The sequence below is a fragment of the Protobothrops mucrosquamatus genome, unplaced genomic scaffold (assembly GCF_001527695.2).
Source record: "Protobothrops mucrosquamatus isolate PMUCROS unplaced genomic scaffold, P.Mucros_1.0 scaffold_283, whole genome shotgun sequence".
Taxonomy (NCBI): Eukaryota; Metazoa; Chordata; class Lepidosauria; order Squamata; family Viperidae; genus Protobothrops; species Protobothrops mucrosquamatus.
Window position 1 is genome coordinate 61,259 of NW_015386359.1, and position 24,669 is coordinate 85,927.

Sequence of the window (24,669 nt, forward strand, 5' to 3'; positions counted from 1 at the left end):
GTCATCAGTCTCATTGCAGGGTCAGGATAGGGGCCAGTAAATGGGGCCAGTGCAAAAGGATGGCATAATTTTCTGCTAGCTCACAGCCGAGAGGAAAGTTCAGACATTACAAAACCTAGTAGGTTTGAGCAAGGAAAGAATATTAAAGACTTCAAAAAAAAATATATTATCAAACAAGATATTTGGTAACATTTGTCAAAATGTGATTGGCAGAACCAGTGGAAACTTCCTTCCCAACCTTTTCTTCTCAGGTAACATGTATACTCTCGTTACAGGCCGAAAGAAGGAACCAGCACTGATGCCATGCTTATGTTTAGCAGTGTTATGAGGAGGAACCAGGCTTTGCAAAAAAAGCCCAGTTGTGCAAGACCGTCTCACTGAAGAAACTCGACTCCGTTATGTTCAACCTGGACTATGGATTCCTCTCTTGACATGTGGCTGCACTTCTCAGTCACCACCTCAGATTCCTTATTAGTGTTGTAAATGAATCCTTCTTATATAATCTTGATTTTTTCTTTACTCACTTTTATGACAACTTGTACAATGTAACTTTTTAATTTTTGAAGTTTTAAAAAACAAAATAGTGTTTATGGCATGAAAACAGTGGAGCGTGTGAAAGAGTCCTCTTTTTCCAGAATTTTACCATAGTTTTGGAGTACAGTACTGTACTGTATTTGCATGTACTAGAAATTATTTGGCATACACAGAAACACACACACACACATACACACACTTCCCACAAAAGCTCTCAGCTCTGATGAAATGAGCATGAGGGAAGGAAAGAATGATAAAACTGGGACACAAACATCCAACTAAATTAAACACTAGCCCGTTCTATAGAATCCCACTTAATTACAGGCATACTGTAGGAATTGATCAGTAAAAGTGGTTTTCCAATTGTTACAGTGATCAACATCATTGAGCTCAAGTCTATGCATGATTGGTCCAATATAAGCCTCACTTAGTTCAATTGTGGTTTTTTCCAGTGACAATTGCATAAGGTTTACAAGACAATTTGCATATGGCTACTTCTTCCATATGCCTTTCTGATTCCAAGGTGCATTCCTTGTAGCTGTTGTAACTAACAGAGAATTATTTCATTCTTCAAAATTCAGGGGAAATGTGTGTAATTTGCACATTTTTTTTAAAAAAAAATCTCCTTTGAAGGAGCCAAACATGAATGTGTACAAGACTGGAATCAAGGGGAGGCACCAACTACAGCCTTATAAGCCCGTGAAAATTCATGATGGCCTTAATGTAAAAGCTGAACAGAAGGCATTCATTATGAAGATATGTACAAAACAGTGTAAATTGATTTGTAAATAACTTTAGAATATGTATTAATGTGGCATTTTGATTTCTTCCAATTGTATAAAAAGGGAGACATAAAAGTGATTTTTCTGTGGATATTCAGTGCTCTATGAATTAGGACTTTGTTCTTCATCCTTTTCTGGATACTATATGAAAAGAAATCTAGTCTTTATGCTGTACAAAATCATCCTTTCTCATGGTGTGGTTATTTTGTTTCTCTGGTTCACCCTTGTGCTCAGTTTGGGAAGGAATACTGAACCATTCTGATCCTTTTGTGACATTTATATATGATTTTTGCAGTTCTTTATTTCGGAACCTAGTTAGGATGTAGCATTTCTCATCCACAATATGATTTCTTATATTATTCCCTAAAATGTGGGTGGTTCATGTGGCAATCTCCAGATTTTGCTCATTTGCTACTCCACCCCTCCTTCGCTATCTACCACGTTTGCTAGAATTGATAGGAATCTAAAATCACACTTGGAGATCTGTGCAGTTCATAGGCAGCTGGCACAATGAGGCCATGTGTATCATTATATCGTGGAAATGAAGTCAGGATGCAAATTATTTTATTGCTCTTCCATCCTCATAGTTGCCTATTGCTTATTCATACATTTGTTATATGTGTGCAAAACTGTATTTGAGGTCAGAGCCTTCCATAGCATTTATTATTTTATACAATTTATGTAGTTCCCCCATATCAACAAAGTGATTCTGAGGGGCTAACAATAAAAAAATTTCTAGACTATGGGGCAGATGTAATGCTGCTTCCTAAAAACAGCTTTATAAATTGGATCTACTACCTGAAATAAATACTTATACTGTTCCTATCCTTTTTTGCTATTTAGATATGAAATCCTTAATCTTTTCTTTCATTTTTTTTAAGGAGAGTGTTTTAATATTCTGTCTATAGCACTGTCAACTGTGTTTTACTCCAACCACAGATACCCTTCTAATCAGAATTTGCAGTCAGGATTGGAAATGGGTTTGCTAGTCCTTGGTAATTTGCTTAAAATCAAACATAATTTGTGTTGATGCACGTGTGGTATAAGGAGTCAAAGAAAAGTGAAGAAAATTAATTTATTTGGAAGAGGAAAACTGAGTGAAAACACATTCTCTCTCTGCATATTATAGTTCCTAAGGAGGCAGAGATATATCTGAATTAAAACAAGGTTGAATATGCATTATTTATTGCAAAAGCTAGTCTGCTTATAGCAATTGAGAACATTCTGCTATATTGGGTTTCTGTATAACATTAAACTAAGAGAAATTGTCTTCACATTCTCTTTAAACCAACCAAAAAGGTAGGTTTAGGGAAACTTCTTTATTATTTTTAAAATGCATCTGTAACAGATCACAGATATATGCTGTACCTGTCATTTTGCAACTTTATAAGTCAAATATATTTACAATACAAACTTAATCATGGTTTGTTCAATTCAATTGGGCAGGAATCTTATGATTCCTTGAGTCATAACCATACTATATAAATTATGTTCAAACAACATGCTAAGCTTAAAAACAGTGCCTAGCTTGTGGTCCTTTGTGGTGTTCTCTATACTGTTTTCTTAAGAATATGCATATAAAGTATTTCCAGGAAACACATTTTTTTTTACAAAAGAAATACTTATGTATTCTTTTTTATGTCCTTTTGGAAAGCAAGATTCAAATGATCTGTTGACAACTTGACTTCCTGGTAATTTCACATTCTGGAAGCTCTTGTCGTGCTTTCTTCATCCTATGTTCACTTACTCTTTAGTAATATTATTGTCTGTTTGTTTGGTATAAAGTGCAGCTGGCATTGCCAGAAAGAAATTACCAAAAAAGTAAAAAAAATAGTTCTTAAACATGTGTGGAAAGTATTACGGTTTTAGGTATAGGTTTTAGGAAGAGGTGCTTTACAGCATGCATTGACACGAGCAAAGCACTTTAAGCTGCATGCCAAGGTGCTGTATCCTCAAGATTCAAAACAGCTCCTTTAATGGCTATCCTGCGTCAACTTTTAATGCATGTGTTCATCTAGCACAGTGGTTCTCAACCTGTGGGTCGGGACCCCATTTGGGGTCGATCGACCATTTCACGGGGGTCGCCAAGCAAGGCTGTCTGCCATTTTTTTTCTCTGCCATTTGTTTTGTCCGCCATTTTTTTCCCCTTTTCCGGCGGGTGCCTTACCTCCCTTGGGCTGGGCCAGCTGGTGGTCGGCCTGCTCTGTCTCTGCCGCTTGCCAGCTATGCCTCGGACGGAGCTGGGGGCGGAACCACGCATGCGTGGCGCTCCCGGGCAGGGAAAGTCCTCGACTTACGACCGGTTGGGTAGTCCTCGACTTACGACCGGTTTAGTCCTCAACTTACGACCGGTTTAGTCCTCGACTTACGACCGGTTGGGGTCGCGGCATTAAAAAGGTTGAGAACCACTGATCTAGCACCTTCACTAGCATTATTGTTTTTATATGTAGAAGAATTGTGAAGCATCACTTCAAATGCTTTAGCACTTCTAGAAAACATAATTACTAGGGAAAACAGAGTTTGTGACTCTCTTTAACTGAACTGCAGAGTCTCCTGATGTTTCAGTTTGATTCTTTTCATCTGCAGTAACTGGAGTAAGACTCTTACTCTATTCTGCATATCCTGTATCAAGCCAAAAAGGAATCCCTAAAGATATGGTAGTATGAATTTATGTTGTAGTCTCTGGGGCCTTTACTATAACCTCAAGGGTGTGAACCAATGAGTAAACATAAAGCCATAGTTGCAGAGTAATTATTGGAGAGATGGTCGCCTTTTTTTTTGTATTCATTTTAATTCTTTCATCTCATGTAATGATTATTTGGAATTTTGCATTCCATATATGGGCACCTTAACTACACCTTGACATCACAGTTTTGAACAGTACTTTCCAATCTTTAATTTTTTCAGACTGCTACTTTGTCATTAAAGTCTTTTTAGGACCACTGTATAAACCAGAGATAGGATTGTTGCATTCTTCATGTGGTTCCACCTCATTCCAAAGTTAAAAGTGAATGTTAAAAAATGATCAGAATTTCACGGGACTCCAAATTTCATAAGGTACTTGTGTAGTCATTAGAAATCTAGCAAAACTTTAGGTGAGCATATTAAACTCATGGGCCAATTTGTGATATCCCGATATTTTGGCCATTTAAAATTATATTTTAGTTTGATATACCCTTTAGAGACTGCTTCCATTTCTTGTGAGTTGTCCATACTGTACACCATGAAGAGAAACCACTCTTAGACCAAGTATGCAGAATATTGTGGGTCAATGAGCACATTTAAATTTATTTATTTATTTATGTTTGTTTGTTTGTTTAATCCCATTTTATTTTATAAATAACTCAAGGTGGCAAACATACCTAATACTCCTTCCTATTTTTCCCACAACAACCCTGGGAAGTGGGTTGGGCTGAGAGAGAGTGACTGGCCCAAAATCACCCAGTCAGCTTTCATACCTAAGGTTGGATTTAGAACTATAATCTCTTGGTTCCTCACCTATCCTCACCTTAACTACTAGACCACAAAATATTCATAATTGGGAAAGCAAACTACTGGACTGTGTACAACAAGCCATCATTTTATTTTCTAAAAAAGGCTCTGCAGTCTATTTCAAACTCAGAATCATATTTGGAAAGGCAATTTGTATTTGCAATTAAGTCCTATCGCCTTTTAAATTAAAAGCATGATTAAAACAAAAAATGTAAACATAATAGAACACGCTACTGAGACATCATTGTCCTTTTGTATAGTATTGGGGACACAAGATCTACCAGTAGATTGTTGGGTGTAATTTTGTTGACTTCATTTGGGATATTGTGTTGTCATTGAAATGGCAGGAATTGCATCTTAGTAAAGGGGGTTCCGGATGGCATCAAAATAATTTCCTATACATTCTCATCTCTATTTTATTCATTTTTTGTTTGCAATAATTATGGGCAATGTTCTTAAGTAATTCAGTCCATTCCAGTATTTAACATCAATTTTCTCTGTATGAGACATGGGAATAACTGTGATATTATTCAAATAGCATAGTGGGAGCCCTATTGTCTTCATCTTTAGAGAGAATGGAATTATTTAATATTTCAGGTGTACATTTATAAACAGTAATAAGAAAGCTAAGACTTGTAATGCATAAAACATTCATGCTGTAGATTTGTGCAGTTGTCCAACTGTGCAATGAATAAGCAAGAGGAAATAGCCTGCAGTCTTTGTTTTATTTTTAAGTATGTATGGGAAGGTGGGAAATAAAAGCCAAAGGCAATAAGTAAAAAGAATAGCACAGATTTTATTAGCATCCTTTGGTGTAGCTATTTTCTTCAGGTTCTATGTTAGTTTGGGCTGAACAGGATTAGGGTCAGCACGATTATAATATAACTGTTTCTACCTGCCCCTCTCCCAACTATCACCATCTTCTAATTTGTTATTGGTTTAATTACTGGGTTTTGTTTTTATTTGTACATTGTTCTGAGCTGTAGTGAGTTGGCAGCCTTACACATGTAAATTATAAATAAAATAAATTATAGAATCCTCACATGAGCAAAAATGATCCTGAATTCTAAACTTGAAAGTACAACAATGCTCATCATATAAGCTCCCTGGCATGTAATGCTCACAATCTGGAACAGAAAATCACATTCAGTGAAAAAGCAACTTAAAACTGTTAATCTGTGTGAAATATTACACAACATCACATTCTAGAAGTATATAAGCCAATTAAATTCTAATGACTAATAGGAAAATTATTCCTCTTACTTTGTTTCAGGCAAAATTGGGGTAGGGCAGAAGCCTTGAACTTTGTATACAGGTGGTCCTCAACTTACAACGGTTTTTTAGCAACTGTTTGAACTTACAACAGCACTGGGAAAAACCACTTATAATCAATCCTCACATTTACAACTTTGGCAGCATTCTGATAGTTGTGTGATCAAAATTGGGGCAAAATCACGTGATCACCATTTGCAACCTTCCAGGCCAGCTTTTGATAAGCAAAGTCAATGGAGGAAGTGTCATGCCTCCATTCGAACCTGACTCCAAGTAAGACATGGAGTTCCCTGTTGAGGCCAGGAGGAGGTGTCTGTGGCTAGATCCTAGAGCAAGGAGAGCAGAGAAGAGGAGAGAACAACAGAGGCAGGCTCACTTGCTCGGGAGGAGAGCTCCCCACCCCACTCCACAAGGCATACCTGGGGATTAGGATTTAAGGAGACGTTGTGGGGTGGGGCATTTGCCGGGAAGAAACGTGGGATCTTGAGATTGTTTTGACTTGTGCTCTTTTAACCTGGACACTTTGTATTCCGGACCAGTTTGTTTCCTGATTCACGACCACAGACTACATTCCTGATCTCTTCTTGCAGTCTGTAGTTTGCAGTTAGCAGTTCGTAGGCAAGCTGAGAGTTAAAAGGACTCTTTACATTTTCTTGTTATCTGTCTTGCCTTGAGAATAGTGTAAACTTCCCTGGCTGTATTGTTTGAACTTGTGCCAGCATATGTGGGGGCTTTTGAGTGAACATTGGCAGTGATTAAAAAGACTATTGCTCTTGCCAACTGATTGCCAAGTGATTCTTTAAAAAGAAAAGCAAAAATAAATGAAAGGAAGACTGGCAACAAGTGTCACAAAATTCATCTTGTCAGATGTTTAATGAGGTAGAAGAGATTTTCCCGATCTTAATTAGTTTTTTTAGCAGTGAAATCCAATGCAAAATTACCTCACTTTGAAATTTTAATTTTCCTTTCTCAGATAGATTTTACATCTGGATTATAATTTACTACAAAAGCCTGTAGTAAAACTAAGAGAAGACAACTATCCAAAAAGGTATGTGAAATTAAACAATAAATTCAAAATTAAAACCATTTGTATTTAGTGATGTACCATATATACATAATTATTATTGTAATATTTAAATACTGAATATAGCTTACAAAGATAGTTTATAAGACGCTGAGACCGTCTAGAACCAAAAGTCTGACAATCTCATTTTTGCAATCAGATGCTAAATTGGGGAATATGTGTGTCAAAAAACTCAAGCTGACTGTAACCATGCGATTGAAGTTCTATCTCACATGTAAAAAATGGGGCAGGGCTACAAACGTGTAGGCCTGGGCACAATCTTGATGTTTTTGACCACCTCCGCAGATGATCCTGCTGGAAGATATATTATTCCCTACTACATTAACTCGTCATAGCAGTTCCTCCACATATTTACAGATTTTAGAATTAAGGAAATCACATCTTAACACCTTTTGCTTTTTTTCCACTTGAGTTAATTTAACTAGTCACCAGTTACGGATGCATCACCATGGTTATTTATTTTAGTAATATTATCCTAATATTTCTCTTGCATAATCTATAATCACAAGATTTGTTAAACAGAATCATTTTTAATGCACACTTTCCTGAAAAATTGCACCACTTTTTCTGGAGTAAGAATGCAGGAGATTTGGGTTCATACCTAACATTTACATCTGACTAGTTTGCATATCTGCATATCTGTTATCTATTGTGCTTTCTTACTTTTTCATATTGATTGAGCACCTTGAGGAAGATTTGTTTGATACAAAATATTATAAACTCTTGCCTAAAGGCTCCAGGCTTTGGTTGCACATCCAATACAAATCAAACAACATGGGTTATGCAGGCCCCCTAGTGCCAAACAAGTTACAGTACATTAAAGAAAAAGAGTTTATCGGCTCTTCATAAAATGGTACAGCTTGTATGGACTCAATGAAAACCACATAGGACAGAAAAACTCTTATAATTCAGTCCTTAATTTAAGTAGATTTTCAGATAAACCCAATCATGTTTTTACAAGCACTGTCTGGCTTAGCTCTCTTTCAGGTAGAGGTGCTAGTAACTTGGTGATATCCAGCTAGCTCGATTAAAGCTCCCATCAGCCACAGCCAATATGGGAAGAGAAGTTGTCTTCCAACATTTACTCCTTATTAGATATGAACAGTAAACATAAACCTCAGTTTGGTAGTTTTAGATTTGACATTCTTATAATAATAATAAAAAAGATATTCTAACCCAATAAGCAAACAAGAAAAATTTGTGCCTAGTTGCTTAGTTAGATGGTTTACATTTTATACTAGTGAAAAATCCTGATCCTTGAAGGCTTCAAACATTTGACAGTTGGAACCTATCACTTTCCTGTGCAAATCCTGCATTAGAAACTAATTACATTAGTTTAGTAATAAATTAGATTAGATCTAGCAGCAAGAGCTAGAAGCAACTCTCAAATTAAAGCTATAAATACTATTTCTTAAACATCTGAATTAGCCATCTTCTCTTCTTCCCCTTTTCAATGATCAAAATTACCCACATGGAGTAGCAAGGGTACTTAGCATGCAGACATGCTAAGAAGGTACAGTAGCAAAAAATGTACACATTTCATTCTTAAAAGCACTATTAAATTGCATTTCCTTTATTATACAGCAATAAACATAAATACAAGGCCATATGCTCAAAGTCATATAGTGAAAAAACAAAATTGAATAACTGCATTAAATTAAACAAACTATGTAACAATTAAAATACATTCACATTTATTTCCTCTCATTTAGTCATTCAGGTTTGGTCTCAGCGTACTGGGACCAAGTTTTTTATCAGCCCAAAGGACCACAATAATATTGAGTGGGGTGGGATGGCAAATAAAGGTGCATTGCAATTTTTTAAAGACCATTCTAAAACTTAACACATTCATCTTTATTTCAAGTTTTGAAGATCTCATCAATTTTGTGTAATCACTGTAATCAGAAAAGCTGCAAAACAACAACAAAAAACAAATAACAGCACAGTTTATGGATCATGCCTGGTCCATAGGCTATGGTGTGAATATTTTGGCTTATATTACTTTGGCATATATTAATGAAATGTATATACAAAAAGTGCAATTATAAAAAGACAATAATAATCCTACATATTTTTGAAAAAGGCTGATCTTGAACTCACATTAATAGCATCATCAACATGAAAGGTTTTTATATTCACTTATGTAAAGAAAACTACAGGGAAAAATCTATGAGGTTTTTTCCCCATAGGCCACACTTGCAGACACCCATATATTTATGATATTAGCATAATATTTTACCCAAGAAAAGAATTTGTCACAAATATTTAATCTATATATCAAAATAGATTTAGTTTTCCAAATTTGCATATTTATTGCCCTATATGAAAACCCTATTAATATTTGGTAAATTGGAATGTTTTATTTCAGTACTTAGGATAATGTAGATAAAAATCCACAACTGCCTCTAAAAATATTTAGCACCTTAGTTATTAAACAGTTATGACAAATCTTAGAAAACCACAGATTTTAACTGCAATAATTGTAAATAAAGCCAAAAACTTTATGGGGAAAATTAGTCTCTCCTAAAATAAGATGACATCTTAAAAGGATTCTCTGATCTTCAAATTTTTGTACAAAACAGTATTTAAAATAGAAAATCTCAAGCACCATTTATCTAGATAAATGATATTAACTGATTGATAGAATCCTGAAATGAGATGAAAGTCATTCTCCAGCAATTGCTTTATGGCTTTCAGAATGGATCAACCTGAAATGTTAAGATTCTATTTTGAGGGGGGACTGGGATATTGCTGAGGCAAAGTGAGTGTTTTTTTTCCTCATCATGGGTAGTTTTAGGAAATAAAATGCTATCTGAAACTTTATAAGCATTCTCAAACACAAAAATGCATCTGAAAATATTGGTCCTGCCTATTCAAGTGACTCATGAGGTTACCAGCTGACAGAGCATAAGGGAAAATGCTGCCCGAAGTGAAGGTTTAACTCAACCTTTCATAAGAAGATGCCTCTCAAATGTACTGGGCTTCAGTTTCCATGAAACAATAGCTGTACTTAGTATCAGTTATCTCCACAGCATTATACAAATCCAATCGGTTTAAAGTGCTTGGATCACACAGGAAGTGATTATGAGTAGAAAGCAAGGAAGGTGATTAAAAGGTAGGGAAGGGGAAACTAATGAGGCTCAGAATCATCTATCTGTATAATAATAATAAACCTGTAGAAGATATATCAGTGAATTTGTTTCTTTAAAAGAAGAGCAAAATCATTTTTATTGTGCTACATTATTCCAAGAAAGATATATCAAAGAAGGGGATCTCAGAAAAGGGATTAAAAAAAAATACAACATTGTTTGGGTGGCTGATGATATGTACTCCAAACACTAAAACAACATGCTAGGATACAGAGACATATAAGAAAAGGAAGGGACTTGATAGCAATTGGCAGGTTGAAGATATGAGATTAAAAAGGCATTCCAGTGAGAGGCTCAGAATGTGGAAAACTGTCTCCTTTGTGTGTCCAAGGAGAAACTTTGTCTTTTGTTCAAGAATGGGTTACCTGAGAATTTTTCATATCAAACTGTTTCTTAATAGGCAGAAACAAGTGTAGTAGATGTTCTTTGATCAAAGGGAAAAGTCATCACTCCCATTCACATGAAGGCCATCCTCTTCAATTTTTCCCATTAAATAAGAATTTTAAATGAGCACAAATAGTTAAGTGCAATTTCTCAGTCACACAAATAAAATCTTTAGACATAGTCTAAAGATAAAATCCATATAATGCTAGGGTGTTCAGATATGATAAAGACCAGAGCAATGACAGTTCTACTGAGGGTCAGGCAAACACTTCTGCAGACCTTGTCCCCTCTTCTCCAAGCATGTAATAATATGAAATGGTAACTCAAATCCTGTGTGATTTACTGTAACCCCCAAACCAACAAGTGCTGCTCCATTCCTATTTATTTAACCCATAAGGGAGTCATATCCTTTGTGCTTGAATTGAACAGTTATTAGGGACACTTAGAACTATTCCTGTACAAGCTTCGTGGAATTCAGGGCTTTCACAACAAGATTTTTAGTCTCAAGTTGATGCAGAAGCTTTTCACAAACTCACTTTGGAATATAAGGAGTGATTCTACAGAAAGGAATGGAAAGGATAAGTTCTACAAAGAGCTACACACAATCTGATTTTTTGCCTTTGCAGTACAATACACTGTTTCAATTTAAACAGAAAGATCAAATCATTTTAAAATCTACTTATGTTCTTCTTCGGGCTGGAAATTTAATCAAAAAAGTAAGCTTGATCAAAAGATGAAAAGGTCCCAGTGAAAACAGGATTAAAATTATAAATCAGTGCATTGGTTTCAGCCTTTTTGCTCGAAAAATGGTGATTGCTCTTCCGGGCTGCAAAATATTAGAGATATATGAATTATTTCATGTTATCATCTTGTGCAATCCCAATTCTTTTGTTAACATTATGCTTAATGCTAAATATAATCCAGAAACCTCCAGAGTTTACAGTTTAGAAGATATGTCCCATATTTAAACTCTTTTTTCTTTCAACCTTCCCTCCCTGTAGGTTTTTCTGAATCACCATATTTAAAGGAGAAATTTATTTGGCTGAAATTAGCATTGGTAAAATCTCAGCTTTATAGTGGGTAAAAGGTAGATGGCCTTTTCACAAAAGACAAGCAGCTGGTCAGAAGTTATTGTGGAATAAGTCTTTTGAGCTCAGTGCAGTTGAAGTAAGAGTAAAATTTTCAATATTGCAGCCTCAATATCTAGCCATTTAGTCTAGCAATAAAAATACAATCTATGAAATATGCTACATTGTCAACAAATATTCCATTAATATGAATTTCATATTTGCAGCACAAACAATGGCAAAACATAATGACCCTTGTCTTTTCTCTCTCTTTTTTAAAGAAATGTTTTATCATTTCCACCCATATCTCTTACTAAGGTACATACCTTCATTGACAAAGAAATCAGCTAGGAAAAATGTTACTTTTATAGATGCTGAGGAATGTGGAATGCCAGTTGAATTTTTCCATTCAAATGGATTTTTTTCTGGATGCCACTGGACACCATAAATAGGGTAACTGTAAGCTACAAAAACAGAATAGCCTTAACAATCATACAACAGTTGAACACCAAAATTACCCTCTATCATCTTCAGAGACAGTTATTTGAGGATCTTGAAACTAAGATTGCTTGATGGCAAGATGCATATAAATTTAATAAATAAAACTTAGTAAATAGATAAATAGGAACAAAGAGCAGAATCTCAAAATTATCAACGAATGTACTGCTCAATAAATTTTCATAAATTAAGAGTCTGCGTTGTCAAAATGGATACAATGAAGTGAATTCTTATTACAGAAGCTTTTGTGACAATGTCTCTTTTCAGTCTTGATAGACAAGACTAACAGGGCTACTCTTTGAAAATAAGAATACAGACCAGAGACCACTGTGCCATCTATTCCAGTATTGTCTGTTTTGGCAGTAGCTTCTCTGCTCACTTGATCACTTGAACTATGATCATTTTTAAACTAAAAAGTTAGAAGTTAGTGTTCTATTGCTAAATTATGGTCCTGTTGAACATAGAGCTTTCAACAACTCTTTTAAAAGGGCAATTAAGAAATAGTGACATATATTACTAATTTAACTAATTAAACTAATATAAATTAACAATATAATTCCAATTTGATAACACTCTTTCGTCTACCAATAATCTGAAAGCTAAAGAATAATATACTGCCACTGAATATAAGAACATTTGCAACTGTCTTCTTGGTGAAGTACAATTTACATTAACTTCCAGCAATATAAGCATAAGAGCATGATAAAGAGTTTTAGTTAGACACATCTGAAAGTATATAAATCAGGGAGAACAGATGATGGCCACAGAAAATTTCAGAGTCATGTTTTTTTTAGCTTTCCTATTTCCTCCACTAATGGAAAATCTGTAAAATTATATCATTCTGTTGCATGTTTTCTAATTCTCCTTTGTTTTATTTGTAGAAATAGAACAGTGGAATGCAATGACCTCATAATACACACCTTGCAGTTTTAAATATATAAGGAAAAGATAGAGGCAGAATAACATCTGGAATCAATCTTATATTATTTGAATAAATGAGATTTTCTGTCCCGCTTCTTTATGTGACCATAACAGTTTCTAGAGATGTTTTGAAGATGGTAGAAAAGAAAGAGAAAACCTATTCCACCATTTTGTCAGTGCAAAAACTTTACTGGATTTCACCAATATCTACAATTTTTAGTTATAAATAGCATTTAGAGGCTAATTAGATTATTACCTTCCATGGTAGATATGAACTCCACATTATGAAAATTAGTTGTTAAAATCTTATAAAAGTTGCGCAGTTTCTTATTTTTTGTGTAATTCTGTAAAAAAAAGGTAATTAAAATGTGATTTAAAAGTTTTTAAAAGTGGACATTTTTATCTGCATCATTTTATTAAGGATAAGCCAATAGAACAATTTCTCTCTGGTGCCCAACTGGATCCCTTCTTCAACTTTGCACCATTAGAACTTATTCAGTCCAAATTCCTAAGTTTGGCCCTTCACCACCCCTAATGTGTCTGTAATGCACCTTGAGACCAGAGACAGGTCTCATGAAAGTAGAGGCTAGAGTGTAGGCAATCATACTCAATTACTGGGTAGACTACTATTTCTCTCTCTTGATCCTGCTCAAATAACTAGATGGATGATTTTCAGTTCATATGGAAAAAAACCAGTAACAACTAAAATATCATCTTTGGGATTCTTTCCTTCTGTTCAGCATGGGACATGATCAGACCAAAGTTCTCATGAAACAGCATTTATCAGATGCAGAGTACTAATTGGACCTAGCCAGGTTCCCAACATTTGTCAACAATGAGTCTAATAGGTACTCTACTTCCCCCAAAGCATATTTAACTAATCTTTAAGTACCTAACCACTTAAGGGCCTTTACTCTGACACAATGTCAGGGTTCCCCTCAGCCGTACTTGAAAACTAATACAAGAAGATTCCTTACCCCAAAATATAATGTTTCTGTGACCCTGGACATATAGAAACTACAGAACATGTACTTCTACAGTGCTTATATTACAGTGATATTCATACTAGCCTCATTTCACCATTATTGCATACATATCCAGGATACAATTCTACATCTCCCTGCTTTCTCAGATACCAATCCTGATACAATATACAATGGTGCCAGATTCTGCACACTTAAAATTATGTCAAACCTATGCCACAAATCAGTTTTAATGGGCAGATAGACCATTATTATAGAGTATATTGTATTATGATAGATTGACTGCCAGGCTTTTTTATGCCCATTTATTGCTCCTACCCCTCCTTTTAGACTTTTTAGATTTTTTTTAGTTTCGTATGTAATTTTAACTTTGCATTTTATATTTTTTATGCTTTTACATTTCTTGTACCCCACCCTCCTTATGCTAGTCTTTGACCATAATTGATAAGAAATTACCTGCATAGATAGGCTCCAGGAATGAAAGTGTGAAGATACAGGCTCTGAAGCTAACAGTTCATATATCTCTTCAGGAAAATCCTGGAACATCCTACTGTGGTTTGAAGCTTATGCCAAAGCAAAACAAAATGAAACACCACTCATCAACATCAAGAAGAGCAATAATTAGGTTCAAATTCTAGGCTAGGCTACGTGCCACAATTTGTAAACCGTAGTTGTTATGTTCACCAACCTGCTAAGTCAAAATGCAATATCTCACCCTATGCTTTACTGAGTTGTGTCAACCAATATTGCCAGCTGACTGCAGGACACTCTTTTGTTTGCTCAGATTTGGACTGCAGACCTAAGTCAGGCCTCTGTCCTTCTTAGGCAGATGGCTACTTAACCCTTCCTGCTGCAAACATTTGTGTCAAATGTTTGATTATGCCCAGCAGCCAGTCCAGAGGAACTTATATGACATGCTTACATATGAAGATAGTGATAATGAAAGATAGATAATGAAAGCCTGAATGGGACTCTAAAGTTTCTTATGCTTCATTCAGGTTTTATACACTGAAAATATTAGTGTCATGATTATTCAAATATATTGTCTTTAACATATATTTTAAAACAATTCTTTATAAACAGCTTTTAAATTTAATCAAGAAAATGATAGCCCATATATTTCTGAAGAAATGAGTATCACAACACTAGGGAGCTAGTGTTACATTGCATTGTTCCTAACTCAGTACTGCTGTCATTAGATGGAATGTACGATATAAGTGCCTTTTTCCTCTTTCTATTCTGAACAAGCAGAAACTTCTGTTACTATAGCGAAAAGAGATTATCAGCATTGAGGTTGGCTACTTTTGGGTTGCACTAGATTTGGACCAGCTCTTCAGGAGTTAGCCACAAGATAGAGGCAGAAAGTCACTGCTACTCCCACCCACAAATATACCCTTCTCTTCTTTACCACTGAAAATGCTACATTATTAGGAAGAATTACTGAATATCCTGAGTTCTGTCAAGAATTCTTATTGCATTTCAACGACAAAGAGCTGAGAAAATGTAGCTATTCTGTTCACCTTCATAGGGGAAAAAAATTAACTGTCCTGTGTCATGCATTCCTCAAACTACTACTTCACTGAGCTTCAGAATTCATTAATGTATCAATTCTATGATCCCCAGCAGAACTTAGACATGTTCTGTTGGCTAAAACTTGTGAATTTTCACCTTGGGTAAAATTCAGTGACATTGTAAACCCATTTGTATTTGTCCGGATGAGCAGGTTTTCTCCACTCGTGAGATAGGTGAGCAACTGGTGTCCCAGGCATGTCCCCCAAATGGGAAAATAATCTTCTCTGTCATTGGCCTAGAAAATGGCAATGGGAAAAAACGCCTAGATCAATACACAAAACCTAGACTAGTCACTAAACATTTTGAATTATAACATCCATCAATCCCTATCAGCAATGATCACATTAGAACTATATTTGACCTCCAAAACCATCCAGGTAGGAAAACCTTCATTCTCCATTATAATGACAAAGCAGTCTAGACATGAGGGAAAATATTTTACCTTGAGCAACTAGAGGAAAAAGGGGATATAAATCAAGCAAACAAGCAAAATTAAATTAACACAACTGTAGCTTTGAGAACAGAGTAGATGATTGTGGGCAATCACTCCACAAGTAGGTTTTGTTAATTGAACTGACATATTTTCTTTTCAAAGAACAACGTCCAGTTGTTTCTAATTAGCAGAAACATAAGCAAAGATTCACCCAATTCGTGCATGCAGTGTTCTGTTCAGTGATTAAACTAATACAGACTAAAAAGAGGCTATGGACAAAAAGAATTTAATATGCCGTTTTACAATAATAGGATTTATTTTTGAAATGCATCTATCAGAACTATTTAATTTACATGTATCACACACTAATCAAGATAATCCTGTTTTACATCATGAATAAATCAGTTGAAGCACACACACCTCTATTGACAAGGTTATGCAAGCTGAAAATTGTGTAAACATGAATCATCTACAGCCTTCATGTCTCAAACGTTAATGCAGCTTGATTTGAATGCAGGAACACTTACCTCTAATGCTTTTTTATAGAATATTTTAGCCACTCTGGAAAATTCAGAAGTTTTAAGAGAAACACCACCTCCTGGAAAAAGTATTCTAAGAAAACATGGTTACAATTTTATTATCAAGAACAAAATCCCTGCTGATCTCAGTTAAATGAGGGTATGAAGGAAGAAGTTTTAAGATATACAACAGACTACCAGTAAGTGCAACTTAAGCTTTAGTTCAGCTTCTTTTTCAATAACACTATAGTTTCAAGTTTACTGCTCTAAAAGTCCAAAGATCTAACAAAGATCTTCACAGTTCTAGTCTGCACTTATTTTAAATGCAGACTAGACTATTTTTCAGGAGCAATCAATGTTACATTTATTAAAAGAGCCAGCAAAACAGATGAACCACCATTCTGGACATATATTTTAACTTTGGGCTAGGCAATATTCAGTCCTTCAGAGATCACAATTCCAAACTCCCTGCATTATTAAATTGTTGCTAAAGGGTCACTGATATAATCCTATTTGCATTTCTACAATTTATTACTCTCAATATTTTTTTTATTTGTCAAGTACTTTACAAATTTTCTCACCATCTTCCTTATAAGGTAGACTATTCTTCATAATAGTCATCCTATGATTTTTCCTGGCTGGAAATAGATCAAGATCTTCAGTATCTTCTTTGATATCCTGATGCTCCTTACTACTGCATGATAATAAACATACTGGTATACTTACCCATTTATAGAATGGAATATCTCATCATACTCTTCATTGGAACGATTCAATCTATAATAATTACAATGAAATGTTCTACCATAAGTATATATTATTCCAATGTCAGATTTTAATTGTCTTAGTCACTAAATGCAAATAAAATTCATCTTTAGTAACACCTGGATCTAATATAAACTTTATAAGAATCAACTACCCAAAATAAAGTTTACTATCCTTCTCATAGCAGATTTACTAGAAAGCGAAATGAACTACACATATGGATTATGATGGGGGAAGCCTGAATTCAAATTGATCACTGGATCACCTAGGGCAGGGGTCGGCAACCTTAAGCACTCAAAGAGCCACTTGGACCCGTTTCCCAGAGAAAAGAAAACACTGGGAGCTGCAAAACTTGCACACGCGCAAGGGGGGGAGCTTGATTGAAGAGTTTAATTAAAAAGAAATAGAGGCTGCTGTGCAAGAGTTCTCTCTCTCTATCTCTCTCTCTCTCTCTCCCTCCCTCCCTCCCTCCCTCTCCCTTTGTTTCCCTCCCTCTCTTTGTCTCCCTCCCTCTCTCTCTCCTCCCTCTCTCTCCCTCTCTCCGATCTTCTGCTCACCTGGCAAGCTGGCTTCACGCTGTTCTCCGACAAGCTGACACACATTCTTATTGGGCTAGCTCTCTCCTGCCCTTGGTCTGCCAGTCCTCTTCCCCCATTCAGTGAGAGAGAGAGAAAGGAGGAGGGAGGGAGGGAGGGAGGGAGGGAGGGAGAGAGAGAGAGAGAGAGAGAGAGAGAGAGAGAGAGGGGGGGGGGGGAGAGGGAGAGATGCTGCTTCCTGCTGAGACGCAGCAAAGGCAAGAGTCCGGCCCAATAAACTTATCAGCTTGTCGGAGAACAGCGTGAGGCCACTTTTGACTATGGTGAGTTTCTGACTAGCAAATGGAACGTAGATATTCCCATTCCTAGTTCAAGACTCTAATTACTACATATGACATCATGTATGAGTGCAATCACATCAAGAAAATATTATTTAATTCCAGCCCTGAAGACCGATGTTATAGTTCTTAAGCAGCTTATTTACAACAGCTGCTTCCAATTCCCCAACACTGAATATTAAATCCTAAGTAAGTTTCTGTGCTACATTATTCAGTATCACATGACATCTTGAAGATAAATTTAATTATATGTTTGTTATGACTAGCATATCATGTGAGCATGTAGTTCTTAGCAGCTTACCTTACTGGTACTACTCTTGCTCCAGCTGATTCGATGAATTTCACATAAGAAGCAGCAATATAAGAACTTCCAAACTTTTGAAAATTTTTAGAAGTTTCCTGAGCTAATATTCCTAAACCATCCAGAAAAAGAGACAATATATATTATATATTTGTGCCATTCTTAAGACTAGTACATAGAGGCTGATGATAAAATAGTAGAACTATACTAATTTATATATTTCACAGTATTCAATAATTTCCTGAATCCTTTCAAGAATAAATCTAAGTCAGCATCACATGTTGTCATTGTGCAATAGAAAATCTCATATTTCTACAGAGAATTGAGAACATGTCCATATCTGGGGCTATTTGACAAAGCCAAATCATTATAATTTGCTATTCAAAACAGCATTTTAGTGAAATTATGCAAAATCAAGAAAGTGACAAAAAGACAAACACATCTTACCCTGAAACTTTCTATATGAGAAATGTGAAATGGCTTTAACAAAAACAATATAAATCTATAATGCACATACATCAAATTATTTCTTTCAGAGGTGAACAGTAGAATACATAGCATAAAAAATGGACCATTTTCAACTTGGTGCTTTTCAAATCTTTTGGACTATAGCGTTTCATTTCCAGCCAGGATGATAATTTGGGTCATGCTGACTGGAGTTCTAGAAACTTTGGTCAGACCACTTGGTTGCCATTAACTTTTAAATACTTTTAGAAAACCAGATTGCTTAAATATGAAATGCCTTTATTTTTGACTAGCTTTGCTCTTCAAAATTTAGTACAAAGAAAGCAAATTTCAGTAATTATTATTTCACCATTTGTGGTACATGTTTGCTATATTGCTACTAAGAAAGAAATTGGGCATTCTCTTTTTTTTTTTACTTAGGATGCATGGCAGAACAAAGTGAAATCCTTTCAATATTTTCCAGTAAATTATGCAATGACACAGCATGATCCATTGCACAACCATTAGAAAAAGTCATCTGCTCAAAACATTCCGATATATCAACTCAACAGCCTGACGACACATCTTCATTCCAAGATGTCAGTGACACAGTAAAGAGGTGGTAAGAAATAAAACAACTTTAAATAGGAACAGATTAAAATCACTAACAATTTTATAAATCTACTTTAAACTGATACAGGTAATCCTCAACTTACGACCACAATTGAGCCCCAAATTTCTGTTGCTAAATGAGACAGTTGTTAAGTGAGTTCTACTCATTTTATTATCTTTCTTGCCATAGCTGTTAAGCGAATCACAGTAATTTTTAAGTTAGTAACACAATTGTTAAGTGAATCTGGCTTCCTCATCGACTTTGCTTGTCAGAAGGTCGCAAAAGATGATCACATGACTCTGGGACACCGCAAACGTCATAAATATGAGTCAGTTGCCAAGTGTCTGAATGTTGATCATGTGATCAAAATGGGGATGCTGCAGTGGGGATACAGTAATGGTCATAAGTGTGAAAAATGGTTATAAGTCACTTTTTCCAGTGCCATTGTAACTTTGAACAGTCACTAAAGGACTATCTGTACTAAGTCACTCAAGGACTATTGTAAGTCAAGGACTATCTGTACTAAAAATCAACAGTATATAATACTTTTATTTAACTATTTACCTCTACCATATATTTGATGCCAATACAATAGGAGCCAGTACAATAGATGTATTGACTACAACTTCCATAATTCTCAGATACTATGGAATTATTGTAATTATAGCTCAAAATATCTGAAAGGCAGCAGGGTTATTTGTAGAAATACAATACAATACTAAAACAATTGATATTTTGTATTATGTTATAAAATATTTTATAAAAAAACACTTTGTACTTGAACTTCAAAACTTGATCTCTGAGCGTGGTGGTTTTCTTGCAGATATTTCATTACCCAAACTAGATAACATCATCAATGCTAGAAAGGACTGGGGTTTGCTCTTATTTTTATATATATTTTATGTTAGTGGTTTGCCCTGTTAATCTTGATGGGCTGGTTCCTGGATTAGGCTGTTGTTTACTATTAGCTTATTTGTCTATGTCCTTCCTTGATTGGGGTATTGTTTACTTTTTGATTGTTGGTCTAGAGTTAATTTTGATGTTAATCTCTGCTCATATGAATGTTGATTAATTATAGGAGAATGTTTACCCACTATAACCACTATAAGATATTCATCCTTTCTTTTATAGCCTTATTCTATTTTTAGAGAAGGGTAGTGAACAGCTATCTCCTAAATGATGCCTAAATATAAAACTTGCATTCTTCATTACTGCCATGCAAGTTGGACTACCAGGAATTATAAAACAGCAACACCTAAAAGACTATCTAGTATCAGATCTGTTTTATTTCAGCAAAATCCACTGTAGCTAAAAACACATAAAGTCATCTAATCAAGCACAAAGTTCACAGACTTTGTTCACAGAATTTCACCAGGATGAGTCAGTGTCTGGGGTTGACTGTTCACTGACATTTACTGTATAAATAAATTGTCTATGTAAAAATTGTCTGTCATTGATAAAGAGTTAATTTTCTCCAGAATTCCCAAAGGGAAGGAACTGACCAAGGCCAAAAGCAACTGCTCCAACAACTGAACAGTTCCTCAGATATATGAGCAATGCACGTATAAACCCCAGTGAGTTGTTAGGGATTTTTGTCACCAAATCAATGCCAACTCTTGGCAACCACACAGATAAGATTCATAGATAAGCCTGTTCTATAATAATGCTGTCTCTATTCAAAATAAGCTCAGGTGACCATCCTGGTGTATTTCTCCTGGATAGATGAATAACAGCATTTGTACACGCTTAAAAGAATTATTTGCATAAACTCCAAATATTTCAGACTTTACATGAATCCTCTTGATCAAAACAGGCAATTTTTCCACATCATTTTCAAAACATGCATAGCTGTAGTAATTGAGTTTTTAATGATAACTAAAAATGGAAGTAATAAACTTTTGGGCTAAACTGGGTGGAGTTGTAGATCAATGTCTTTATAGCTGGTATGTGTCCATATATTTATTTCAGGCCTTTGGTTGCAAGTTGCAAATCTTAATTTGCCATTTATCACTATCCCATTATGTTTCTTATCAGGATCCAAAAAAAGCATTTGATGATGTAAAACTGAAAAGAAAATATCTGGACAATGAAATAATTTTGGATCAATTCAGTCAGATCAGTCCAAGTGCTTTCTCATTCTAGAAGGCAATGATTGGTATTATGTATTGAGTTCATTTCTTTGTCATTTTTGCACCTGCTTCACAACTTAGAGCAATTGAGTTTATGTGCATTGCTACTCCAACTGTCTCTGTGCCATCTCCCATTGCCTTTCTTTTCTACTGTTCTTTCCAGCAGCATCCTTGGTCTAGATTCTAGAATAGTAGCTGGGTATATGCTCCAAATATTTCAGTACGAATGAATCTTTTATCACTCCAAGGAATTCTCAAGATCCAAGAACGAATCACAAATATTTCATTTCATATTTATTATGCATTGTTTCATCTAAGCTAATTATTTTAAAAATTAAAATTCATTATTCTAACCTATCTTCAACCACATTCGTCGGAGGTTATGTTCCCTTTTTTTAAATATTGGCACAGCAGGGAAAAAACGGTAGAATAACAACACACCCATCAAGATATCCCATTCACGCCTTAGCACTTCTTCCGAGAAGCCAATATAACGGATTTCAATGGGAGGAACAAATTTGCTAGCCGAAATAAGGATTAACTTTAAGGGCAACCAGGTTTTCTTTCTGGTAACCAGTCAAGAGAAAAATCACAGTGAAGATTTAGAAAATGCTTTCATTTATACCACATAGCGACAACGAACATTATAAAAAGCTAAAGCTCTCTCTCTCTCTCTCTCTCTCACACACACACACACACACACACACACACACACACACGTAAAGGCCAATTCAGACACCCAGATATTCAGACAGACATTCATGCAGAAACACGCCCCCTGATTTTTCTCTTTCTTAACACCGAACGAAGTCCTGGGTGGTTAACTGTCGTCTTCGCTGCTCCTGCAATATCAACGCCCTTCTACTTACCAATAATCGGTCGCTCGTTCTCACTCCGCAGCACAAAGGAGACCGCGGAGCAGCAGCAGAAGGCGAGAAGCCCCCAAGTCCCGCAAACTTGCAGCCCTCTCGCCATGGCTGGCATTCGCCCAGTTCACTGCAACTCAGCTCAGTTGTCGAAATGAACTCTCTCTGCAGAAGAGCTCCAACACTCAGGCGCCAGCCAGCTATTGCAACCCCGCCCACTCGTGATGTCTCTCCGCCGCCCATGGCACGCTGGGAAATGTAGTCTAGAGGAAACGTCCTTTTCCCTTCCCTCTGAAAGTGTCATGTTGTTATTTCTCAGTGAAAGTTGTTTTAAATGAAGAATAAATGAAAAAGATTTGTGTAGATGTTACAGAGCTCCAAAAGACTTATTGGGGAATGGGTTTTTCTGCCCGCGCAAGAAGTAGGAAAATTCCGTGAAAGTTAAGAAAACCTTCCAAACAACTATCCTCAAAATTGATTATATAAATGGCATTGAAATAGGTGACTTCATCATAGCTTAAGTGTACAAACATCGTCGGTCAATGGCTGCAAGTAATAGAGTGCAGACTAATAATAGTGGCCATACAAACAGAAAAAACTAATAAAATGAGCAGTAATAAGTAAGAGTAAAAGTAGTAATAAGTAATAAAAGGGTAGTATAAAGTTTAGCATGGATTCTTAAATTGGTTCTTACATGCTGTACAAGAATATGTGCATTACTTAGTACATTTAAATAGACTGCTCATTAATGTGCATAATGTGTAACCTATTTTTCAATAAGTTAAATTTAAATGAATGGGAAAATTTAAATGTGGATTTCACACACAATATATGTGGCAAACTAACATTTTTGAAAAGTTGGAGTTAAACACCGCCACACTGACAACCTCTGGGTGCATGAACATGTGTTTTAATAAGATATTAAAGTTTCAGCATTACTAGAAGTTGCTGTTGCTGTATTGCTAGGATGATGGGCATCTCCATACGCTGCATTTTTACGTTTTCTTGGCTTCCTTTTCTTCTTGCAAAAATTTCATTATCAGATTTGGTAACATCACGGGTGCATTGGGAAGTGGGTTGCACAACCAGTGCACTTTTGTGGTGACATGGTGATGATGTAGCAGAAGAAAAAGGAGAAAGATGAAAAAGAGCACAAGAAATACAAAGAGTGAACAACTGCACAAGGCATAAGGTATATAGGAGCTACAGCACCTGAGTTAGGACTTCCCACCCCCATCCCCCAAAATAACAGAAATCTACTTTGCTTAAGTTGACCCACAGCACTCTTTATTGGCCTTTACCTGGACAGATTTGTTGTTGTTGTTAATTGACAGATTAGATTTCAGCTATTGGGACAAACCAAATTATGCCATTATATGGATTACAGGAAAGCATGTTAAAAGCAGCAGCCTAGATGTCCTTCCCCAGAGTAACCTCTTAGTTTGTTTTCTGAGTCTTTTTGTTGCCATCTAACGATATGAAGGTTGACTTCAATCCTTCCAAGGTAGGTAAAAATGAGGACCCAGGTTGTTGGGGGCAACATGCTGACTTGGAAACCACTTAGAGAGGGCCATAAAGCATCATGAAGCAGTATATAAGTCTAAATGCTATTACTACAACCAGATTTTGGCAGCTCAGATTTCACATACTAGTGATATGCCATCTTGATTCATATCTTGGTTATCCATGTGAAAAGAAGAGAGAAGATAGGGAAGTATATTTTAGAGTAAGGATAGCCAGTAGCATGATGCATCCTTCCCATGTGAAACATAGTTGTGTCCCACAGAAATCTGTCAATGAATAATAAAAACTGGTTTGATCATATGCAACTCTCTAAAAGGAAGGGAGAATCATACATAAATTTATATATTATGGCTTTATGTGGCTTATCTGTTCTTCTTTGGTAAAAAAAAAGATTAACAACAGTGTCTGAAGCATTAGTTTCTGCTTGTTTCCTATTGTACTGTATAGTATGAACTTCTGGATAT

At 35.7% G+C, this 24,669-nt stretch overlaps 1 protein-coding gene across 1 annotated transcript; it reads right to left on the bottom strand.

The window, feature by feature from the left end:
- Positions 1-8,716: 8,716 nt before the first annotated feature.
- GGH (gamma-glutamyl hydrolase) lies at positions 8,717-22,862 on the bottom strand. The gene is made up of 9 exons (XM_015831863.1): positions 22,685-22,862; positions 18,630-18,741; positions 17,416-17,466; positions 16,699-16,783; positions 15,835-15,973; positions 14,623-14,729; positions 13,440-13,527; positions 12,091-12,228; positions 8,717-11,523 (listed from the first exon to the last, which is right to left on the bottom strand). The coding sequence occupies exons 1-9, from the start codon at positions 22,797-22,799 to the stop codon at positions 11,402-11,404; spliced, it is 957 nt and encodes a 318-aa protein (XP_015687349.1). The 5' UTR covers positions 22,800-22,862; the 3' UTR covers positions 8,717-11,401.
- Positions 22,863-24,669: the final 1,807 nt, after the last annotated feature.